Source organism: Chanodichthys erythropterus, chromosome 14 (assembly GCF_024489055.1).
Source record: "Chanodichthys erythropterus isolate Z2021 chromosome 14, ASM2448905v1, whole genome shotgun sequence".
NCBI classification, from domain to species: Eukaryota; Metazoa; Chordata; class Actinopteri; order Cypriniformes; family Xenocyprididae; genus Chanodichthys; species Chanodichthys erythropterus.
The window spans coordinates 25,961,425-25,980,317 of NC_090234.1; the positions used below are offsets into that span (position 1 = coordinate 25,961,425).

Consider the following 18,893-nt stretch of genomic DNA (forward strand, 5'->3'; position numbering starts at 1 on the left):
GTTCAACAACTTGTCTATGAGTGAACCAATGACGATGCAGTTACACTGCGTTATTGAAAAAGGCTTCAGTAACAGGGAAAAAGGAGACCTTTCCCCATACGCAGTACTCGTTCCGTATCTCAGGGAACCGAGGTTACGTTAGTAACCGAGTACGTTCACCACGCCAATTATGAAATCCAGCACAGATTGAAAGTTACTTCCAACATAACTAGATCCATCCACCAAGAAGACAATGTCTCGGACAACTCTTTGGGTGCAGACTGTAGTAACATCCACAACTGGGTCTAGAAGATTTTATATGACCACAATTTTAGATATCTAAGTACTTTTTAAATTAAGTTAAAGAATCTCACTTTGTATAGAATAAAATCAAAGGGCAAAAGTGCATAAGGAAAGATATGTTGTACAGTATTTCATTTTATCTATTTATCTTATTAACTTATCCCTCTACTGCACACATATTGATGGCACATGAAAAAAAAAATTCCACATCATTTTTTGGTTCATTTGGGAACGTTTTATTGATTAAAAAAAAAAAAGTTTGCTCCCACCCTCCCCCAACCCCCAAATATTTTTTCGTTGCCTCAATGTTGTGCGACAATGGTACAGAATCATAAAGAAAATTATCATCAAAATAAAAATTAAATAAATCATTAAGTAAAAGGGGAAAAACACTTAAAAGACATTGATATATTGAATTTGATACATGCATACAGTAGTTCTGTATCATGTAGTGTGCTATGCCATATAATGTACTTCATGTGATAAGATTTCACTCTGTACGAAACTTCAAAAAGCAGTTCTTTTCTACTGTGAAATAGTGGTGTATGTTACGAATTTTGCACATCACTTTGGGTGTTCCTGCACACCCAGGAACCCTGCATCTTCCCTTCTTATAATACATTATGACCAATGTGAGGTATTGTCCAAAACATCCTCGAAAAGTACCCCTTATCGCACAACGTTGCCCTGAGGCAACAAAAAGAGAAACTGAATTTCTGAACAAAATAAAAAATATAAAACCTGACAAAAGGCTTCTCTATACCTTCATACACACACACATTTTTTATGTATAGTTCATGGCATTTTAAATAAGATTACTAAAGCAAATAATCTTCCCTTCTTCTCACACCATGTGCTCCTGTGACCATGTGTCAGAACAGGACATCCCACCTTTAAATGGTGCTTAACGTGAGTCTCACACCTTACTGGACTGTTCTTTGGTACTTTCTCAACCTTTCTAATTGGTTGTAATCATTTAAAGAAAACTGTACAAAGCATACGGCTTAAGAAAACTTTCCGTTGTGGCAATGCAGTGCTGTAGAGGGTTAAATTATAATAACTATATATATTTTAATAACTTATGAGCAACACAATCTGCATTTTTTTTTTTTTTATAAACAAGATGAGTATGTCTGTAGAATATTACCTGTTTCAGTTGGATCCTCTGACACAACAACGCCAGACAATGTAGAGAGAGGGGAGATGATTTCTCTGGGGTTACGCAGCAACATCCTGAAGTCCTTCAGCATGAAAACCACACTTTCATCAAAAGCTATTTGCCTGAGCTCAGCCTCATCAGCAGCTCTGGAGCCAGCAGCCAAAGTAAGAACACCCATTTGACGAAGAGCTTCAGCCGGCTGTTGGACACTGTCTTTAGATTTTTTACTGGTCAGGAGCAACACAAGCTGTGGCACTTGATCTTGAATGCGGCTCCCACTCTCAGCTCTGAGCATGTTGGTTCTCACAAAATCCAGGGCAGCACCAATGTTGACTTCAGCCGAAGGTTTGGATTTTATTTTTGCAAGACCAGGGATTAGGGATTCTTTTGAACTGAATGAGTTGAGGTTGATCTCTGATCTTGGGGTGGTGGAAAGCATGGCCACTCCGACCTGCACCTGATCAGGTCCAATTGGCATGGTGTCGATAAACCTTTTGACGAAGTCTCGCACTGCATTGATTACGATGGTACCCATGCTACTGTCAATGAGGAAAATTATATCTCTCTTCCCAACAGCCAAAGCTAAAAGGGGGAAAAACAATTCTGCTTAGTTCTTCTGCAAATCTGAACCAAAATCAAGTAACCTATGAAGCAGTTAGCGCTCATCATTCATTTAAAATTTATGTTTTAAAGATACAATGTATTAACTATCATTTCTACTTGCCATAAAGATAACATCTATAAATCATACAAGTAAAAATCATGGAAATCAATCAGCATGAAGTGATCATTTATTTCAAAGCATAGAAATGGATTCCAATGCTATGACCTAAATTTAATAATATCCTGAATATAAACAAGAAGTGTTAATGGGTTGCATGATGTGCTACTCTTGGTTTAGTCTAAAAATTGTATATTCTTGTTTAGATGTCCACACCCATGATAATGTACTGCTATTATTTCCTTTTCTTCAGTTTCTCTATGGAATCCCTCTCATACGGCAATTACATACCTTCTGTGAAATCTGTTTCAATCACAATGGTGCGCTGGATGACCCCATTAATGTATGGCAGTATCTGGTCACCCATGCTTGCCACTGTTCTGACATCAGGAGTGGACAGAACAAAGCTTTTGTCTGTAGCAGTAGCTTCCAGTTGGGCAGTAGCAGAATCACCCGCAACAATACCAAAACTGCCTGGGCAATTGAATCTTTCCATCGCCTTCTTCTGTCTCATCTTTGGACTTCTTTAAAATCACTTTTACTGTTACTTCTTTCAACTGTACTGGCATTTTTCAAATATTTGATTATTAAAGACTCCATGAAATCACTCAATGAGCACATTTTTTTTTTGTGTGATAGCATAATTTCCTGTTGACACAAAAGGAGTTCCCAGGATATATAGGGTATGGTATTGAAGGTCTTGAAGGTCATTTTTAAATAGTCAATAATCTTTAGTTATGTCACAGACATGAGCCATGATTTACTGCCTGATAATCGGTTGCAGGTAATATTAGGGGTAGGGACATTAGTAGTATTTATTAGGACCATGTGACATCACAGTGCTTTATCATCACCATTTTTGTGCCGGGTCACATGCGATATGTTTCAGTGTATGGTCACAGCAGCCACAACTACCAGTTGCAGATCAATGAAAAACACCCAGAAGGTTCACAACAAGGTTGTGTCTGCGATATGTTGTGCTGTTAGCTGTAACAACAGTCATCAGAAAAAACACCGAACTACAATTTTATTTGATCTCAAAGGAGTTAGATCAGCGGAATAAATGATTGGCTTCATTCAGAAAGGATCACAGGCAACCAAACAGCAATGCACAACATTATTTACTGGACTGTCATTTACATAATGTCGTGATATATTGAGCAGACAACTTGGTGAACTCAGTCTTTTAGTTTTATTTAACATATGCAGCAGCAGAACAAACTCACTGTCATTTCTGAGACTTTCTCTATAACCCCGCCCCTGTTGCCCAGCAACCCTGGACCCCACAGTTACAGCCAATCATAATCACTTGTCTTAACCTATCACCACATGTTCCCTCTTTAAAGTTCTACTGCCTCATTATTATTATTTTTTTCCCTAGTCTAGAACAAAGAAAGAGGCAGATCACTGTTATTATCATCTATAGAACAATGTTTACAACAGTCAATCTCTTTAACGTAACCTGTCAATAAACAAACATGTTATAGCAACCGTCGGGTGTTTGAGGCGTTTATTTACACCTCAATTATTAATTTCAATTATGAAATCCAGCACAAATTTAAAGTTACTTCCAACGTAGCTAGATCCATCCATCAAGAAGACAATGTCTCGGACAACTCTTTGGGTGCGGACTGTAGTAACATCCACAACTGGGTCTAGAAGATTTTATATGACCACAATTTTAGATATCTAAGTACTTTTTAAATTAAGTCAAAGAATCTCACTTTGTATAGAATAAAATCAATGGGCAAAAGTGCATAAGGAAAGATATATATTTGTACAGTATATTTCATTTTATCTATTTATTAACTTATATTATAATAACTATATATTTTAATAACTTATGAGCAACACAATGAGCATTTTTTTTTTTTTTATAAACAAGATGAGTATGTCTGTAGAATATTACCTGTTTCAGTTGGATCCTCTGACACAACAACGCCAGACAATGTAGAGAGAGGGGAGATGATTTCTCTGGGGTTACGCAGCAACATCCTGAAGTCCTTCAGAATGAAAACCACACTTTCATCAAAAGCTATTTGCCTGAGCTCAGCCTCATCAGCAGCTCTGGAGCCAGCAGCCAAAGTAAGAACACCCATTTGACGAAGAGCTTCAGCCGGCTGTTGGACACTGTCTTTAGATTTTTTACTGGTCAGGAGCAACACAAGCTGTGGCACTTGATCTTGAATGCGGCTCCCACTCTCAGCTCTGAGCATGTTGGTTCTCACAAAATCCAGGGCAGCACCAATGTTGACTTCAGCCGAAGGTTTGGATTTTATTTTTGCAAGACCAGGGATTAGGGATTCTTTTGAACTGAATGAGTTGAGGTTGATCTCTGATCTTGGGGTGGTGGAAAACATCGCCACTCCGACCTGCACCTGATCAGGTCCAATTGGCATGGTGTCGATAAACCTTTTGACGAAGTCTCGCACTGCATTGACTACGATGGTACCCATGCTACTGTCAATGAGGAAAATTATATCTCTCTTCCCAACAGCCAAAGCTAAAAGGGGGAAAAACAATTCTGCTTAGTTCTTCTGCAAATCTGAACCAAAATCAAGTAACCTATGAAGCAGTTAGCGCTCATCATTCATTTAAAATTTATGTTTTAAAGATACAATGTATTAACTATCATTTCTACTTGCCATAAAGATAACATCTATAAATCATATAAGTAGTAAAAATCATGGAAATCAATCAGCATGAAGTGATCATTTATTTCAAAGCATAGAAATGGATTCCAATGCTATGACCTAAATTTAATAATATCCTGAACATAAACAAGAAGTGTTAATGGGTTGCATGATGTGCTACTCTTGGTTTAGTCTAAAAATTGTATATTAGAGAAAACACAAACTCTGAAAAGAACAGTGAATTACAAAAAATTATTTTGTATAGTTCATTTGCAAACATGTGTATGTTGTTTACAGCACTCAAAATATGATACATAAAGTAAGTGTTGCCACTAATTTTTTTTTAAAAAAGATAAAGAAAAATAAAAAGAAAATGTTGAGGGAAAAATACACAAGCCTTTACACTTTCACCTAAAAATATTAAGTTTTTTTTTCTTGTTTAGATGTCCACACCCATGATAATGTACTGCTATTATTTCCTTTTCTTCAGTTTCTCTATGGAATCCCTCACATACGGTAATTACATACCTTCTGTGAAATCTGTTTCAATCACAATGGTGCGCTGGGCGACCCCATTAATGTATGGCAGTATCTGGTCACCCATGCTTGCCACTGTTCTGACATCAGGAGTGGACAGAACAAAGCTTTTGTCTGTAGCAGTAGCTTCCAGTTGGGCAGTAGCAGAATCACCCGCAGCAATACCAAAACTGCCTGGGCAATTGAATCTTTCCATCGCCTTCTTCTGTCTCATCTTTGGACTTCTTTAAAATCACTTTTACTGTTACTTCTTTCAACTGTACTGGCATTTTTCACATATTTGATTATTAAAGACTCCATGAAATCACTCAATGAGCACATTTTTTTTTTGTGATAGCATAATTTCCTGTTGAAACAAAAGGTGTTGCCAGGATATATAGGGTATGGTATTGAAGGTCTTGAAGGTCATTTTTAAATAGTCAATAATCTTTAGTTATGTCACAGACATGAGCCATGATTTACTGCCTGATAATCGGTTGCAGGTAATATTAGGGGTAGGGACATTAGTAGTATTTATTAGGACCATGTGACATCAAAGTGCTTTATCATCACCATTTTTGTGCCCGGTCACATGCGATATGTTTCAGTGTATGGTCACAGCAGCCACAACTACCAGTTGCAGATCAATGAAAAACACCCAGAAGGTTCACAACAAGGTTGTGTCTGCGATATGTTGTGCTGTTAGCTGTAACAACAGTCATCAGAAAAAACACCGAACTACAATTTTATTTGATCTCAAAGGAGTTAGATCAGCGGAATAAATGATTGGCTTCATTCAGAAAGGATCACAGGCAACCAAACAGCAATGCACAACATTATTATCTGGACTGTCATTTACATAATGTCGTGATATATTGAGCAGACAACTTGGTGAACTCAGTCTTTTAGTTTTATTTTACATATGCAGCAGCAGAACAAACTCACTGTCATTTCTGTGTAGCAAATTAGCTCAAAATAAATATGAATAATTAATCATAACAATTATAATAATAATAATTAATATTTGAATCAGTTAATAAAATTAACTTAATGTAATAAAATTAATATTACAATCAATTAACCTGTTGTCCAATGAACACACAGTGTTAATTGTTTATTAATTCTAAGAAATGTTCATTTCCAGGTTATGGGAAATAACAATCTTATTCTAAAAGCCTGTAGTCACGATCGACCTGAATAGGGACTCCCGTATATGAGTGCAAAACACGGACAACCTTACGTGTGACATGAACAAAGACTTTATTAACTAGACTAAACACTTAAACTACTCTAACATTCACACACATACATGCATACAGTTTACCAAGAGAGAGAGCTAAAGCAGAGTACAGGAAGCAAGAGGTTACAACATTGTTGGACATTCAGCAGATCAACAGCCTTGAGCAAACCATCAGTTTAATTTTAACCGGCCCTTCTTTCAAAGGGGTAAGGATACTCAATGTATCCGATAATGAGACTAAGTTTGATACTTGCATGTCTCTCCAAGTTGAATTAAACTGTCCTGATGCAATTTGTGGAGGCTCCCGTGAATCTTTGCTGATATTGTCTTGATGAAAGAGAACCAGTTGGATTCAGAGGATCTTTGGTGAATGGAAGGTCTAGGCCGAGGCCCGGCACAAGCTTGGGGTTCCTTAGAAGCTTCTAGCTTCTTAAAGCATCATCTTGACCTCAGCATTTGTCAGTAAAATAAAAGAAGACGAGGAAGAGCAGGAAGAGAAGGGGGTTTGATCTTGTGAACAGTGAATAAAAGGGGTGAAGATGTCACACCCTCTTGGGGTGTCTGAGCCAATAAGGAGTTTCCCTTTGAGAGGGAAGTTTTACGAGTCTTTGTTCTGTAGCATGATATTAGCATAAGACACTGGATTGGATGAATGAGAGAATAACCTTCTAGATTCCTATAATACTAACATGTCACAGAGTTAGTAACATGTAACATAAATTACCAAATAGGAAATAAAAGTTGATAGAGTCCGTAGATACCAAACATGCTGCCAATGTGATCTCAGTTAAATATACATTTGCAACTATGGAATATTAATACCAAAATAGTTCTAAAGAGAGAATTAATACATAGAATAAAGCCTATAAAAGGAAAGTCATGAGATGGGAAAATTGGGTACATGTTTATACATTTCCCAAGTGGTTATATAGAGAATACATAGGATTAAGAGAGTTTATTTGTCCTTCTCAGGAAGAATGAGTGACTAGTCTCTACAGCATTCTTCTGGATCATAAAAGTACCATATAACTGTAACAGGACACCTAGTTGTGCCTGTGTGCTATCTACACTTGGGATGCTGGTTGCAGTTTTAGGGGGATGAGTTCAGAGAACTTTGATAGTGAGAGTGAGTTTATGGGTAATTCATTAAATACAATGAATAATTGTGTGGCTGATTGGTCCAGACGCTACATCTGTGACTTTCTCTATAACCCCGCCCCTGTTGCCCAGCAACCCTGGACCCCACAGTTACAGCCAATCATAATCACTTGTGTTAACGTATCACCACATGTCCCCTCTTTAAAGTTCTACTGCCTCATTATCATTATTTTTTTTCCCTAGTCTAGAACAAAGAAAGAGGCAGATCACTGTTATTATCATCTATAGAACAATGTTTACAACAGTCAATCTCTTTAACGTAACCTGTCAATAAACAAACATGTTATAGCAACCGTCGGGTGTTTGAGGCGTTTATTTACACCTCAATTATTAATTTCAATTATGAAATCCAGCACAAATTTAAAGTTACTTCCAACGTAGCTAGATCCATCCATCAAGAAGACAATGTCTCGGACAACTCTTTGGGTGCGGACTGTAGTAACATCCACAACTGGGTCTAGAAGATTTTATATGACCACAATTTTAGATATCTAAGTACTTTTTAAATTAAGTCAAAGAATCTTACTTTGTATAGAATAAAATCAATGGGCAAAAGTGCATAAGGAAAGATATACAGTTGTACAGTATTTCATTTTATCTATATATTAACTTATATTATAATAACTATATATTTTAATAACTTATGAGCAACACAATCTGCATTTTTTTATTTATTTTTTTTATAAACAAGATGAGTATGTCTGTAGAATATTACCTGTTTCAGTTGGATCCTCTGACACAACAACGCCAGACAATGTAGAGAGAGGGGAGATGATTTCTCTGGGGTTACGCAGCAACATCCTGAAGTCCTTCAGCATGAAAACCACACTTTCATCAAAAGCTATTTGCCTGAGCTCAGCCTCATCAGCAGCTCTGGAGCCAGCAGCCAAAGTAAGAACACCCATTTGACGAAGAGCTTCAGCCGGCTGTTGGACACTGTCTTTAGATTTTTTACTGGTCAGGAGCAACACAAGCTGTGGCACTTGATCTTGAATGCGGCTCCCACTCTCAGCTCTGAGCATGTTGGTTCTCACAAAATCCAGGGCAGCACCAATGTTGACTTCAGCCGAAGGTTTGGATTTTATTTTTGCAAGACCAGTGATTAGGGATTCTTTTGAATTGAATGAGTTGAGGTTGATCTCTGATCTTGGGGTGGTGGAAAACATCGCCACTCCGACCTGCACCTGATCAGGTCCAATTGGCATGGTGTCGATAAACCTTTTGACGAAGTCTCGCACTGCATTGACTACGATGGTACCCATGCTACTGTCAATGAGGAAAATTATATCTCTCTTCCCAACAGCCAAAGCTAAAAGGGGGAAAAACAATTCTGCTTAGTTCTTCTGAAAATTTGAACCAAAATCAAGTAACCTATGAAGCAGTTAGCGCTCATCATTCATTTAAAATTTATGTTTTAAAGATACAATGTATTAACTATCATTTCTACTTGCCATAAAGATAACATCTATAAATCATATAAGTAGTAAAAATCATGGAAATCAATCAGCATGAAGTGATAATTTATTTCAAAGCATAGAAATGGATTCCAATGCTATGACCTAAATTTAATAATATCCTGAACATAAACAAGAAGTGTTAATGGGTTGCATGATGTGCTAAGTGGTTTAGTCTAAAAATTATATATTAGAGAAAACACAAACTCTGAAAAGAACAGTGAATTACAAAAAAAATTATGTTGTATTGAGTGTTTACAGCACTCAAAATATGATACATAAAGTAAGTGTTGCCACTAAAAAACTTTTTAAAAAAGATAAAGAAAAATAAAAGAAAATTTTGAGGACAAAAAACACAAACCTTTACACTTTCACCTAAAAATATTACATTTTTTTTCTTGTTTAGATGTCCACACCCATGATAATGTACTGCTATTATTTCCTTTTCTTCAGTTTCTCTATGGAATCCCTCTCATACGGTAATTACATACCTTCTGTGAAATCTGTTTCAATCACAATGGTGCGCTGGGCGACCCCATTAATGTATGGCAGTATCTGGTCACCCATGCTTGCCACTGTTCTGACATCAGGAGCGGACAGAACAAAGCTTTTGTCTGTAGCAACAGCTTCCAGTTGGGCAGTAGCAGAATCACCCGCAGCAATACCAAAAGTGAACACACTGGCCTGTTTTAGGGCCCTCTCGCCCTGACTGACATCATCAGTGGACTCCCCAGCACTGATTACCACCAGTGCCTGGGGCACCCCTTCCTCTGCCCTGCCTCCTGCATCTTGTCCCAACAAACTGTTTGCCACCTCCTCCAAGGCGACCCCCAGATTTGCCTCATACCCACCAGGGTACTTAAGTCCCCGGATAGCACTGAGGACGCTCTCTTTGTTGTCATAGCTATTGAGATAGAACTGAATCTCGGGATCGTCACCATAAAGCACAAGGGCTACACGGATTGCATCCCTGCCCACGGCAAGCCCCTTAATCACTTGGACAGCCAAATCACTGATGAGGGGGAAGTTGGCAGCTCCAACGTTCTCTGATCCGTCAATTAAGAGTACAAGGTCGGCTAGCCCATGCAGGGGCTTTGAAGGAGAAGTGGAGAAAGGACAGGGAGACAGACAAAATAATGCAAAAAGTGTGGGTTAAAAAAAAAGAGGGAGACAGGGGAAGGGTGCAAGCATAAAACATAATCATGGATAATTACAATCCATCATAAAAACACAACACAAACACAATATACTGCATGTCTGCTGAACCAAGGAAGATGCTCTGCAACTTTCTCATTTTCATACTCTAAAATTGTGTAGAATTGTGTTGTAGAGTTTTAATTTACAGTGTATTTAGAGTAGTGTGTACATTACAAAGTTTCTGTATATGTGTTTGGGCACCTCTAAAGGCTGCCTGGGCAATTGAATCTTTCCATCTTCTTGTGTTCAGTCAGATCATGCAGACTCATGTTACAGTATTCAGTGATAACAGCACCAGTCATGACCCTTCTGTCTCATCTTTGGACTTCTTTAAAATCACTTTTACTGTTACTTCTTTCAACTGTACTGGCATTTTTCACATATTTGATTATTAAAGACTCCATGAATTCACTCAATGAGCACATTATTTTTTTGTGATAACAAAAGAAAAAAGGTGTTGCCAGGATATATAGGGTATAGTATTGAAGTTCTTAAAGGTCATTTTTACATAGTCAATAATCTTTAGTTATGTCACAGACATGAGCCATGATTTACTGCCTGATAATCTTTTTTAGGTAATATTAGGGGTAGGGACATTAGTAGTATTTATTAGGACCATGTGACATCACAGTGCTTTATCATTACTACAGTTTTATTTGATCTCAAAGGAGTTAGATCAGCGGAATAAATGATTGGCTTCATTCAGAAAGGATCGCAGGCAGCCAAACAGCAATGCACAACATTATTAACTGGACTGTCATTTACATAATGTCGTGATATATTGAGCAGACAACTTGGTGAACTCAGTCTTTTAGTTTTATTTAACATATGCAGCAGCAGAACAAACTCACTGTCATTTCTGTGACTTTCTCTATAACCCCGCCCCTGTTGCCCAGCAACCCTGGACCCCACAGTTACAGCCAATCATAATCACTTGTCTTAACCTATCACCACGTCCCCTCTTTAAAGTTCAACTGCCTCATTATCATTATTTTTTCTCTAGTCTAGAACATGGTCTAGAACAAAGAAAGAGGCATATCACAGATATAGAACAATGTCACCTGTTTACAACAGTCAGTCTCTTTAACGTAACCTGTCAATAAACAAACATGTTATAGCAACCGTCGAGTGTTTGGGCCGTTTCAGGTGTTTCTGGAACACTCTGGATGTGTCTCCGGTTTCGACGAGAGATTACCCCTTCCTCTGTCTGTACAATGTATGAACTGGGTTCATGAGCTATTCCGACGACTGTTGCCGATGTTTTCCATCCTTTATCTCCATCCAACTTGGCTTTCACACTTTGACCTGGATGCAAGTCAGGTAAACTGCGTGCTGTCTTTGGTATAGTGAAGAGGACAAGTCATCAATACACTAGGCCTGATTTGTAAATTTAAAAGCATACAGTTCTGCTTAAAGTGAAGAATATTATTGATGGCTAAAAGGATAAGGACAAAACCTTTCCTTTTGATTTATGGGGTCTTTAATGTTTGAATTAACTAAACAAAAGAGCATTTTTTTCACTTAACATTTCAAAGATGAAAACATATGGGTTCATCACTGTATCAGTTGTGAAGGAACATTTTTTTATTTATATGGTTACACAGTGAAGACAGTAAGCACACACATAAGAATCAGACATTAAGCTCTCAAGACAGTTGGATGGATGTTGCTTTTTTTAAATTCTGTTACACTTAAAATCCATTATCTCTCGTCTCTTTGCAGTGGAGTCACAGCATGCAGAAAATGTGACTAAACTAGTCATGTTATCAGTGTGGGAGAATGGTTAATTCTGGGAAATTTTTGCATGAATTACCCTTAGTCAATATTAACCGGCTGTGATCGTTCCCGATGCTGACAGTAGCTCTTGAGACCCTTCAGGATTAGTGGTGTAAACTTAAAATTCAGTGATTTGTTGAATTGTTTTTGATCATTAGTTTACTTTTCGAAGAAAGGTGAAGGATGCTGGACCAAACTTACCATCCTGAGCTTCAAGTTTTGGGAATAGACCGAAAGCCATTATACCCAAGAGGGCATACAGTAACAACCGGTTCGTCCCCATTGTCCACAAAAGCATTGGAATAGACAGCTGGAAAAAAAGAAAACAAAACTGCTTTTAAGTTTTTGAGAAGAATTTACACCATACTCCTCTGAAGCTTTGTTACTTTCACACATCATCACTTTATAACAAAGCTTGTACTCACTTGCAATGGCACTAACACATATGACTGTTGTTCATCCACCGTTATGTCTTAACTTAAATATAGTCTCTTATTGGGTTGTTTGTGTTCTCATCTTCCTCATAAAATATGACACAAACATTCTCTAAAATACCTCTGGACTGTTTACGCTTATTTTTAGGAGGAGAGGAAAAGTTTTGGCTGCACAGATTTATGAGTTATGTGACCAGTTTCTACTCCATGAGCCAAATCCACACAGCTGTCAAATTTCAGGATTTTAGAAGGATTTCTTCCCACATCAACTGTCCTTACTTGCCAGTAAAAACCACAAAGCAATAAAAGGTCCACACTTAAAAAAAAAAAGCATTATAGTACTGGACACAAACAAAAATGCAATAACATGCAGTCAAACAGATGTCAGGACACAGAATGCCCCCTCCTTGTTGAGCTCAGAATCATACTGAAAGGTACTGCTGTAAAAACTGATTGGATAGTGAGAAGTGGGTGTTATGAGAATGGAGTATTACAAGGTCTCAACATTGTCCTCTAGTGGTTCAAGTGGGAAAACAGCCTCTCCATGTGAGTCTTTCTTAAAGCTGGATAAAATGGAAAAATGTGCCAAAATTGTACCTGTAGCTTGTCCTATCAGAAGTAAACCTTTATACCTTATCTACCTCTAAATGGTACTGTGCATGTGTGACAATTATGTAAGTATTCATATGTATGTCAGCGGGAAAGAACTGTAATGAATCTAATTTTTCTGGTGTTTTCAAGGGTCCACATCTGGTTCTGCTTCACTTAAGTTCAATGTCTGAGCTCTAATTCTCCCAGCATTCTTTATCCATCTGGCAGGGACAGTGGAAAAAGTGTTTCACATCACCCTGTCTTTACAGTGCTGGGCAGAAGGTTTGATCTGAATAGTGTCTACAGTGGTCGAAAAGTGCAACAGAGCTTCCCGACTTCCTTTCTGCTTCTTGCTTCCATTAAACAACCTCATAATCAGTATTATCCTCATCCGGGTATGATCGATGTCATCGTTATAACAAAAGGCAGCATAACATCTCAACCAGACTGTTATGGTGATAATTCTGCAAAACATCCTTCTAGAAAATGTGGATTTTACACCACAGAAGCAATTAGTTTATGAACAACCATATCACAAAGACTTGATTACATACTGTTTTCAATTTTGATGTTGATATTGCTATTTACCTGTTTCAATGTTGTTATTTGCTTTTAAGTTAAGGCCATATATGTTTAAATGATTATGAAATTAAGCAATTGCAATACTTCCTTTGTTTGTTATAAGATAAGATGACTAAGCAACAATTGTGAAAGTTAGGTTTTTGAGTTTGATGATTGTAACCAACCTCAAAGGTTAACAATAAGGATGAAGAGAGCATGTTGCAACCTAAAATGGAGGTGAGCCAGAAGTCAGAGAGACTTAGTATATTCCAGTTCAGAGAAAGAACTGAAGGGCCAGGAAACAGGATCGATATCCGTGAGACCTAGAGAGGGGTCTAGAGGGGCTATTGAGTTGAAAAACCTGTAGTAGGGGATGCCCTAGTATGGCAGGTAATAAAGCCCAGAGAAAATCCTTCTGGATACTACACCTGGGGAGACCACCAGGCAAAAGCATAGGAGAAAAAGGCCTTAAGGACAGAGACCTAGGTCCAGGAGATAGAGCCAGGCCAGATACTTTTATGGTTACCAAGCCGAGATGGATTGCAAAGAGGTAATTTTCAGGAATCAGAAGATGCTTTGGCAGTAATGCAGTGGGCCTTAGAGTTAGGAAATCACTATGAACAGGAAGTGGCTATCCAGTGCAAAACCTCAGAGTCAGAAGGCATTATGAGTAGTGCGTAAAAAAAACATGGGGAAAACAAAGCTGTATACTATGAGTGGAAAAAAATAAAGAAATTTCAGGGTGAAGTTCCAAATATGGAAAAAGTTAGGATTTACTAGGAAGCAATGACAGACTTTCAAAATGCAAATGAAATCCTTCTTACTTTACCACCAGAAGAGGAAGGTAGAGATAGTGTTATAACCATTGCAGAACTGCACTTATCCAGGTCTGCAGTTACAGGAATACAGTTACAGCAGATAATGATCCGGATCTATGAGGGCTGGATGGAACATATATCTGAAGCACTCTAAACCCTGATTTTGTCTTAATGAAACATTTTAAGTGGTCATTACTTTTTTTTTTTTTTTCTTTGTCATTCATTGTCATTGCTAAATCAAATTAGTTGTTTGCACTAATCAGACGAAATTTGAGTGCACTGATCATGTTAAGCTGTGATAACTCCGAATGTTACACTTTTGTAAGGGAGGGAGGGGCCTATTAATTTGCTAATACCACAACAGAGTGGTTTCCGTAGAGGGAGGTTAACTATGGATCTGGTGATATGTTTGGAGGATGAAATTAGGAAGGTTCAGGCTAAAAAGGAACTGGTAGCTGCTATCTTCTTTGATGTGGAGAAGGCCTATGATATGTTATGGAAAGAGGGTCTTCTTATTAAATTAGAATCCATGGGAATTGGTGGAAGAATGTTCAACTGAATTATGAATTTTCTGAAGGATATAGGACTATAGAGGTAAGAACTGGAGTATCTTACTCCAATGTCTACTCTATAGAAAATGGGGTACCACAAGGAAGTGTATGTAGTCCTATTTTATTTAATATCATGATTAATTAGTTTTTTTCAGAGGTTGATGCTAGCCTTGGGAGGTCTTTATGTGCAGATCATGGGGCAATATGGGTCAATAAGGGGTCGTAATGCAGCATTTGTTGGAAAGAAGCTACAGACAGCAGTCAGCACTGTTTAGAAAGACTACAGTGGTCCTTAATTTTATAAAGAGATGAAAAATGAATTAAAAAATGAATTAAAAAATAAATGAATAAATAAACAAAACCAGAAAAAAATGACTTTATTCAACAATTTCTTCTCTTCCCTGTCAGTCTCCTGTGGTGTATATGTTGTAAACACAATGCAGCGCCCATGATGCACCACGATGCATGCGTTGCTGATGCAGGAGCCGGCGTTCTGACATAGAACCTGGAAGCACTGTGTTCACTACGTCAGCTGCGCAGGAGACTGACATAGAAGATAAAACTTTATTGTTGAATAAAGTTATTTTTGTTTTGTTTGTGCACACAAAAACTATTCTCGTCACTTCATAACATTATGGTTGAACCACTGTTATCATGTTAACAATTTACGGGTGTGGAACGAGACAGGAATTTTATTTTGGGGTGAACTAACCCTTTAAACCACTGAAACTTAGTAGCAAAAGGTCTTTCTAACCTCTTTCTAACATTGTCATACTTTAATCACCCTCATGTCATTCCAAACCCATGACCAAGACTTTTGTTCATCTTATGAACACAATTTAAGGTATTTTTAATAAAACCTGAGACATTTCTGTCCCTCCATTAAAAGTCTAGGTAATCAATTTACGGCTTTAAAAATATCATAAAGGCAATATAAAATAAATCCATATGAATATACAAGTTTTTTGAAGAGAAAAGACTTGAATGACCTTTTCTGAATGAAGGGACAGAAACATGAACATAAGTCTTACAGTAGGTGTTTGAAATGACATGTAAATAAGTGAATGACAATGTTAATTTTTGGATGAACTAACCCTTTAATGTACTCCAGAAGTCATATTGTGCAACAACTTAACACATTATGTAATAAGCAATTTCATGAATGTTCTCTTTTGTTAGGGCTCCGATGATGATCACTCATTTTGCCAACTTGACTTTGGGATCCCCCTTGTTGTGCATGAAGGTGCTGCTCTCCCATCTTCCCTTCATCTCAATTCAGCTTCAATTAAGATCATTGAGGGAGAAGTTGTAAAAGAAGGTATTAAAGACTTGTCAAAATCTGTGTGCATTCTCTTTGGACTTGCATGGTGTATCTCAACGACCCCAAATCAATGAAGAACACATTCCAGTTCATCCAACAAGTACTTCTCATGTTGGGTCACAGTGAACTAAAACCCAGCTTACGAACATTAAAAAAAATCAACTTACAATTTGATTTTCACAATTGAATTGTGAGATGTTTCCATGACTGTTTTTGTTCTCAAGAAGCACAATGAGAATCTTTGAACAGATTCTTGTTCAGATTGTCAAGTCCCTGCAGTAAGTAATTTTCCAGTGTTTAGCGCTAAAAGTATATTGTATGTTTAAAATGGCAAATTGTTGCTTTTTTGATATGAGTACATAACCAGCCAGTGTTCAAAACTATCTCATTATCTTAGCTCAATTCACAACGTTAAGCTTGTAATAATGTTTTATAATAAGAGCGACATGGTGGATTTCCGCGGGAAAATCGAGCATGCAGCAGTTCATCTGTGCGTCATTACGTCACGTCCGTAAACAGAAAGGAAGGAGTCCCGTCCAGGCTAGTCGGTTTTATCACGTGAGGATGCTGCTGGTAGAGGCACATTTATAGCCTTTTCTCACAGCGGCTGAAATAATTAAACTTATCATTTTGATGGCGGATTGTAATCCTTTTTTCCCTCAGTTGGTCAGAACAAAAGTGGCAGACATGTTACTTACTTGTTACATATTTCCAGTGAAAATTTTTATATTGGTTATACTTTAAAAACATAGAATCTGTGATTCTGAAGTTCAGTATTCACACCGGTGCAGTGACTGACAGCAAACATTAGATTCATCCGCGCTGACGAGCTGTGCCGAGGCACAACGCACGTACAGATAACTGTTCCGCATGTGACTGCAATTGCAGGTTTCAAACAGAGATGGCGACAAAGAGGGGAAAAAAATAGCAGACTGCAGCTTTAAGCAAAAAGATTTGCTTATGCTAAAAATTTTTACTTGTTTTGGTTGACATTGATGTATATAATATTAATTTCATTTCTTCAAATTAATACAAAATCAGAGTCATTTTTAATGGCAACATACTCTTTATGTTCATTTCCTTGCCACCGTCTCTTTAAGAGAACATTCTAGTTTTTTTTATTGGTAAAAGAAGACCTTAATTTAGCCAATGATGTGCTTTGGTTAAGTCACATGACATGCATTTTTTTTTCTGTGACGCGATATCTGACAGACTGCCATCTCTTGTCGGTAGTTGCTGAAAGCAAACTAAAACGTCAGTAACAAACAAGGACCTGCCCATGTCACATTCACAAAAATTTTTTTTAACATCATCTCAGGTAAGGTATGATGACATATTCACCACTCAAAAATGTTTTTATGAAATTAGTTTTTGGTAAATCGAGAAAATGTCTGTGTTGCCATATGGCAACACTGCGCAATAATGGAATGACATTATTATAGGCTAATAGGTTAGATAGCTAGCAAAGATCAGCTGCAGTCTGTTAAGCTATAACAATAAAAACATTAATGCTAGTGATATAAAGTCGTTTGTTAAGGACTGCCGTGGCATTTGTATTATGGATTAAATCAACATCAGAGATCTGCCATCACAGCCATGTATACTGGCCCAGACCAACCACTGTCCTACCATGGTGTCTCAAAAAGGCAGGTGCAAGTGGCTGTAAGTGTGAAGAGCACCAAATGTGATGTCTACATGTGTCTCACCTTTGGGAAAAAAAAAAATGCTTTTTGAAGTTTCATACAGAAAAAAAAGGTGAAATTTAAAGAATATAAAGCATTATTCAGCAAAAGAGAATGGAAAAACACAAGATGTTGGAAAATAAGTATAAGGTATTGTTTATAATTACTGCTAAAACTTATAATAGCACTAATTGATTCAATACAAACAACATTTCTGAGGAAAAATATGAACTATATACACTTATTCTAAGTTTTTCCATATTGTACGTTGTTGCCATATGGCAACATATCATAAAGTACCTTAAAATAATATTTTTTTCCAAAAAATTTTTACAGCACTTTAAGTTAAGCCATTCTAAGAAAAGAAAAAGAGTCAAATATTTTTTTATAGATTTATCATAATGCGTGCGGTAGAGGGTTAAATTATTAGACATTACTTAAATATAAAAATGTAAATCATTTAACTAAGTTATTTTATAAAACATGCTCAAAAACATTAATATTGTGAACTAATGAATTTCAGTAAAGACTACTAATGTAAACTTGATTTGTCTACCGCACCACTTAAGATTTCATACAATTTAACCTGTTTAGTCTCATTCTGTGTAAAAACTGAAATGGATTAGTTCAACAGGTTTCCATGCAAATTTCAGAGTAAAGTCAACTAATTTGGGTTAAGAGTAGTGTATGGAAATCCACAGACGAACAAAGGATTAGGAATAGTTGGAACAGTTTTTGGATGCTTAGGGGAAGACGCTCTTAAAGAGAGATATGGATAATCAGAATATGAGAATCAGAT

The 18,893-nt window shown here is 37.2% G+C and overlaps 1 protein-coding gene across 1 annotated transcript in view; it reads right to left on the minus strand.

Annotated features, from left to right (window-relative positions):
- Window positions 1-18,893, minus strand: part of LOC137035645 (collagen alpha-3(VI) chain-like) — a 33,235-nt gene that overhangs the window by 8,480 nt on the left and 5,862 nt on the right. Inside the window, exons 2-5 of the mRNA XM_067409123.1 lie at window positions 12,338-12,446; window positions 8,425-9,018; window positions 4,072-4,665; window positions 1,430-2,023 (exon numbers count right to left, since the gene is read on the minus strand). Coding sequence (XP_067265224.1) covers window positions 1,430-2,023; window positions 4,072-4,665; window positions 8,425-9,018; window positions 12,338-12,434 — 1,879 coding nt within the window. The 5' untranslated portion in view covers window positions 12,435-12,446. The remainder of the gene's footprint in view (window positions 1-1,429; window positions 2,024-4,071; window positions 4,666-8,424; window positions 9,019-12,337; window positions 12,447-18,893) is intronic.